General features: G+C 27.2%; 1 protein-coding gene across 1 annotated transcript; it reads left to right on the plus strand.

Annotated features, from left to right (window-relative positions):
* Positions 1-535: 535 nt before the first annotated feature.
* LOC105649097 (transmembrane protein, putative (Protein of unknown function, DUF599)) lies at positions 536-1,573 on the plus strand. The gene is made up of 2 exons (XM_012235652.4): positions 536-862; positions 936-1,573. The coding sequence occupies exons 1-2, from the start codon at positions 698-700 to the stop codon at positions 1,413-1,415; spliced, it is 645 nt and encodes a 214-aa protein (XP_012091042.1). The 5' UTR covers positions 536-697; the 3' UTR covers positions 1,416-1,573.
* Positions 1,574-6,376: the final 4,803 nt, after the last annotated feature.

Raw genomic sequence — 6,376 nt, forward strand, 5'->3', positions numbered from 1 at the left:
TAATTTTAATGTATAATTCAAATAAAGTAATCCCTTTTATCTTAAAAAAAAAAGCTACATGCATAAATGATATCATTAAAAAAAATTCTAATAATTATATGAACCAACTTTTTAGAAACTATTATATTGTTAGGGCGTGGAGCTATATTGTTCCTCTTTCTATTTGAAAGATTTGAACTCAAGCTAATTGTAATTTTTAAAATTATTTCAACGACTTGCTTTCCTTAATATTTATTTATTTATTTATTTCTAATTAATTTGTATATCCATTGACCTCTTTCTTTAAAAATCCTAACCCCCCATGTATATTTGTTGCTACAAATTAAACCAAAATTTTATGGCCATTCTTCATCAAAGAAAAAAAGGTGATGTTTTTAGAATAGCATACTCTAGTTAGTGGAGATGCCACTAAAAACAAGCTATGTCACCTTTGTTAGGGCATGTTACCTCCAACCTCATTTCAACCTTAATGTCCATTACATAGATTCCACAATTAGACAGAAGCCCTGCAATTCACACTAGAATTAAAAAAATGGTAAATTACCTAACATCAAAACCTAGAATTCCACTAACATGCCTTTTGTTGCAGGAAACCATATGTCTCTCTCTCTCTCTCTCTCTATGTGCAATCCATCTCTTATATAAGAAGGTGACTTGTAGTTTCCAAAACCAAACCTTTCTAGCTGAATTGAATGACATGGATGTAATTATTTATCTAGATAATGTATTAATCCCTTTGAGTCTCTTCCTGATGGTGGGTTACCATGCCTACCTCTGGCATTGCTTCAAGTACAAAACCTCTCGAACCAACATTGGAGTTGACGCATTAAAGAGGAAAGCTTGGTTCCTAGACATAAAAGAGGTAACCCCAATAACCCAATTCACCTCTTTCTTTTTTATGATGATTTTGATTTTGGTGATTTGGTGAAATGCAGGGCGATGATAAGAAGAGTATGTTAGCTGTTCAAAGCTTGAGAAACACCCAAATGGCGACAATATTTACAGCCACAATAACAATTCTAATAAACACAGCAATGGCAGCAGTGACAAACAACACATACAACGCAAGCCATCTACTGAGCAGTACATTTTTTGGGTCACAAACAGGGAAAATTTCTGTTCTAAAATTTGGGGCAGCATCTCTGTTTCTCATAATTAGCTTCCTTTGTACCTCTATGGGGCTCGGGTTCATGGTAGATGCCAATTTTATGATCAATATTGCTTCTGATGAGTTGGTATCACTTACATATACACAAAAAATAGTCGAAAGAGGGTTCTTGCTGGCTCTTATAGGGAACAGAGTCCTCTGTATCACCTTTCCTTTGTTGATATGGCTGTTTGGTCCTGTGCCTGCAACTTTGTCCTCTATTGCACTTGTATGGGGACTGTATGGTCTTGATTTTCTGGCAACTTAGCCAACAGCCAGAACCCCTGCCTATGATTATGTTACAGAAAAAGATATACCCAACACCAAATCAATCAATCAAAAAAGAAAGGATAAAAATTTGTAAACCTGTAAATATTTGTGCATTACACGGTTTGTAATAGTTATATATGGAAACTTTCCATAATATTTTCATTTGAGAAAATAATATTTGTTATATTTGAAAAAATAATTTATTTTAAAATATTTGTTAATTATGTGGTTTTAAAGAGTAATAAATATTTTTTTTTATATTTATCCTTTATATATGAACAATAATTATTACTTTAACTTAATAGTTTTTTTTAGAGAATTAATATTAAGAATAGTATAATCAATTTATTCAATAATTTATTATAATTTAGATAAATTTAATCTTTTTTAAGGACTTAAAATTTTAAGTGCGACTAGTATTATGAAATTTTTATTTCACAGTTTAGTATTTCCTACACCCACCTTTCAAAAAAAAAAAAAAAAAAAGGTATTTCCCAACAACGGGCACTGGGCTCGGTTCCGACAGTTTTGGTCCAATTAAAAACCGGATTTGTGAACAACCTTTGGAGCCCATGGTCTTCGTAGTTTGGGCATTGGGTTTGGGTTAATAAAAACATATACGCAGCCGAAACCAAAAGAAAGCATAAGTCATAAGCGTCCACTTTTGATATTCAGCAGCAGGGAGGTTTCAATGTCTTGTACTGTACAACTCTAACAAGCATCATCATGTAATTAACTAACAAATTAAGTCTATACAGTATAAAACATTGAAAATTTAATTAATGTATAATTGAATAAGGATTTATGATTTAAATTAAATTTTCAATTAATTATTTTCAATGTATTTGAAAATAATTACATTTCGACACAGATATAATCCATTTCATAAGATATGTGAAATTTCTAAATTAATTTGTTGGTGCATATCGAAATAAATTCATTTTTATAAAATTTTAAATGTGAATATGAATAATTTCAAATATTTGTTGGCTCAATGAATTTGAAATAATCTGAGACACTCAAATAGCTTAATAAATTTCTCTATATCAGCGGCCACAATTTGTAGAGCTTTTGATTTTTATATGTAAAATATTAAATTGATTTGTAATTAATATTGCAATTTTTATATTTTAACTATTCAATTTTTTAAAAATTAAAATATTTGATGTATTAAATTTAAATATTTAATAAGTGAAATTCTATAAATTAAAGTGTTTAATAAATCAAAATCACAATGAAAAAGGGTAAATTTTTTTATAAGAAGTACAAGGATTACTCCATATATTTTACCTTAAAATGGTGATAATTCAAGACATTTTGGTGAATAAGTGTTGTGTTACTATTGGTGAATGAAATGTAATTATGTTTTTTTATTTGGGAAAAGTACACTAGGATCCCTCTCTATTGTAAAATATAACTAATTCGTTATTGTTTTTTTTAAATAAATTAAAATATTTTTATAATTTACTTATGTCAAATAATAAGGGTCTTTCATCTAATTTTTATATTTTTTTTCATTAAATACTTTATGAAATGATTAAAATATTTTTTTATTTTTAAAAGCATGAGGATAAATTAATTATATTTTTCAAATTATAGGAACCATATTGTAATTTTTTATATAATATTTTAATATATTTCATTTGACCTCTATATTTTTTTATTAATTTAAGAGAAAAGATATAAAAAATGAATAAAATGACTTAATAATTTAACAGAAATAAAATATAAAAACAAATTGAAATATTTTAAAAAAGACAGAGCACATGTAATTGTAATTCGTAAACCATACTTTTCCCTTTTTATTTTACTATTTAACCAAAGTTTTTGCTCCTCTGACAAGAGTGAGGGCCCCACCGACACGACATCATTATAATATCTATGCGCAATACTGTGTATTGATATTATTGAAAGAAAAGTCTTTAATTTGTGATTGTAATAAAGAAATGACAAATGGGAAATAAGAAAATAAATTTATTGAAAATACAGTAAAAAGAAAAAGAAGAAGAAGAAGAAAACCTCTTCTCATGTTGCTTTTTTGACTTGCTTTTTGTCGTCTCTTTTGGAATTTTTGCTTGAAAAATCAAGCTAACGTTCAAATGGTCTCCCTCACATTTTCCATGGACTTCTGTAATTCCTATCGTTACTGAAAAGGCAGGCTGATGATAAAATTGAAAAAATTATGTTGCAGCTACCGCTAAATATACCTAAATCAGTTAATTTCTTCGAATCAATTATAATAAGACTACAGAACAAACAATTTATATATGCCCATTTCAACTAATTTGAAACTAAAATTTATAAAGTTATACTATGAGCTATCTTTGGCCAATGATGATGTATTTGCATTTCCATTTTTTTTTTTTTTAAATAAACACTGCAAATTAGTTGTTTTTGCCCATGATAATGCAAACAAATGGACAATACTAAAAACTTCGTCCTAGATTTTATCTACTTTTGATTTCCATAAATAAAATAAAGGAACAAACTTTGAAAATATTCCTCAGACAAGAAGTGGCAGTTAAACAAAGATAGAAGAAAGGTCAGTTTTTGTAGAACATGTGCGATTATGTGTCCTAAAGTAAAAGTTGTGGTGACCGAAATTTAGGAAGTGCAGGCTCTCTTTTATCAATTTTGTCCTTTAGCTTAAAGCAAAGAGACCTGTATACGTGGATTGAAAATGCACAAACATACACTAGGGTTTTTTTTTTTTTTTTAAGTTGTTATTGTTTTCTTTTGTGTGAAGATGAATCTATCACTTTGAGGTAATTGATGGTTTGTCCATTTTCTTATTGTCATTTCACTTTGAAGGTTCTCATCCACCATGTCCATGTGCATTTCTTTGTCATCTATCTTCATCTTCATTCTTCCACCTTAGGTTTTTTTCACTGGGATGAAGACGACACATTTTTATTTACAAATATAATCATTAATAATATTACAATTTCAAGCGTTGCAAACAGATTAACTATAGAAAATTAGAGAGTAAATAAGAATAAAGAAACCAATAGATAGTTAGACGTCAGCTTCATACGTAGATTGATCACGAAAGGAAGGATGTAATTGGCTTATTTTTCTGCAAATTGATGTCATCATCCCCATTTTCTTGCAGTTGCTAGGTACAGATTTAATTATATATATAATTCTAATTAATTCTCATAATTAATTGTTAATTAATGAATGTCAACTACTCTAAATCTAACGTTAATTGGTGTTCTAGAAGGTGTGAACACTTTATTCATCTTTTGAATTCTTTCCTATTGATGGGATATTAGATAGTGGGTATCATTCTGATCTGCATGTTCTATGCTTTTCTTTTTCATTAGCCAGACTTAGAAATGAGTTTTTATCCATAAATTGTTTTTTTCTTTTTTAAGAAATGGTAGTTATGAACAAATATTATACAGATATTTCCACATATTTTCTCCAACTTTTATAATCTTTCTTTATCGTGATTTGACCTCAAATGTTAACTCAATTTAATTAATCTGCAGAAAATTATTAAGTAAATATTGTATAATTCATAATATTATTGCGATTTAATATATTTATCCATAATATGTTTTGCTTAATTACCCCTCGTTCTCTTTGATTTTTTTTTTTTTTAGCAGGATGAAGGGGTGAAATCTTTCTAGGCATAGAGCATGAAAGTTTTCTGTCTCAAGCAGTGCGCTTGTGGGTAACCTCACCTTTTATATTAACAGCTAAATATTCACATGATATGATACAAATTAATTATATATTTATATTTTTTTTGTCATAAAATATAAATTATTTCGAGTATTTTAAAAAAAAATAAATGATATTTTTTAATATTAATTTTATTTATATTATTTATGATAAATATTTTTACAAGTTATTATTGATTTTGAGATAAAAAATTATAACGTAGCAGAATTAATTATTTTTTTAATTTTTGTGTAAAAATTTTACTGTTTAAGCAATTTTATGAGCAGCGATTTTCTCGCTGACCATTTCAATCATCTTCCTTGAATTATTGCGTGTCTTAAATACTGTTGAACAGTAGCTGACAGCGAGGTTTCGTAGCACAATTTAAATAATCATCAATGAAATTATATATCTCGTACTGAAAATCTGAAACTTTTATTTTTATTTTTATTTTTATTTTTGGAAAAAGAGGACAACAACCAGATAAGATTGCGCGGAGATTAGCCTAGGGACTAGGACAGCTAAAACCACAGATATCATGAACAACTGAAACTTAAGTTTTTTTTTTTTGCTATATTTAAAATTATATTTATGGGAGAGGACTTATCTAGATTATGCATATATAGCAAAGAATATGAACGTCTTTTTCCTGAAAAAAATGAGAGAAAACAAAAATGATAGTCTTTTACGTGATAATTACTCCCTTCGTCTTCCTTTCTAATACTTGATAGAATTTCACATCCTTAACAAAATCGTTAATTTTGATTAATTATTGAGTAAATTAATCATATTACCTTTAATTTAGTATATTTAAATACTAAATTTTTGAATAAATAATAATTGTTGGTCGTATATAAAGGATAAATATGAAAAAAAATTATATTATTTCTTGAAACCATAAATATAACAACTATTTTGAAACATAATACCTTCTGAAGTGTGACAAATATTTAGAAGCTACGGTAGTAATTGAATGTATGAACAAAATATATATATATATATATATATATATATATATATATATATATATATAAGAGAATTATATTTTTTTACTAATTAAATCAATGAACATTTTACTACAATTTAAGATAATCATATTTTTTTAGTGGTCGTGTAATAATATCAAATGATTTATATTTATGGACGGAATAATATTTCTAAAAGATAATTATTAATTATATAGCTTAAATACCTAATATTAAAAATATAGTAATAATAAAACCCTAGTCTTTGATTGCTTGGCAAAGCTTCAGCTAATTGCATGGGGAATATACAAGAACATAATGAAAA

This window comes from Jatropha curcas, chromosome 2 (assembly GCF_041381405.1).
Source record: "Jatropha curcas cultivar XTBG-Jc1 chromosome 2, XTBG_Jcur_1.0, whole genome shotgun sequence".
Taxonomy (NCBI): domain Eukaryota; kingdom Viridiplantae; phylum Streptophyta; class Magnoliopsida; order Malpighiales; family Euphorbiaceae; genus Jatropha; species Jatropha curcas.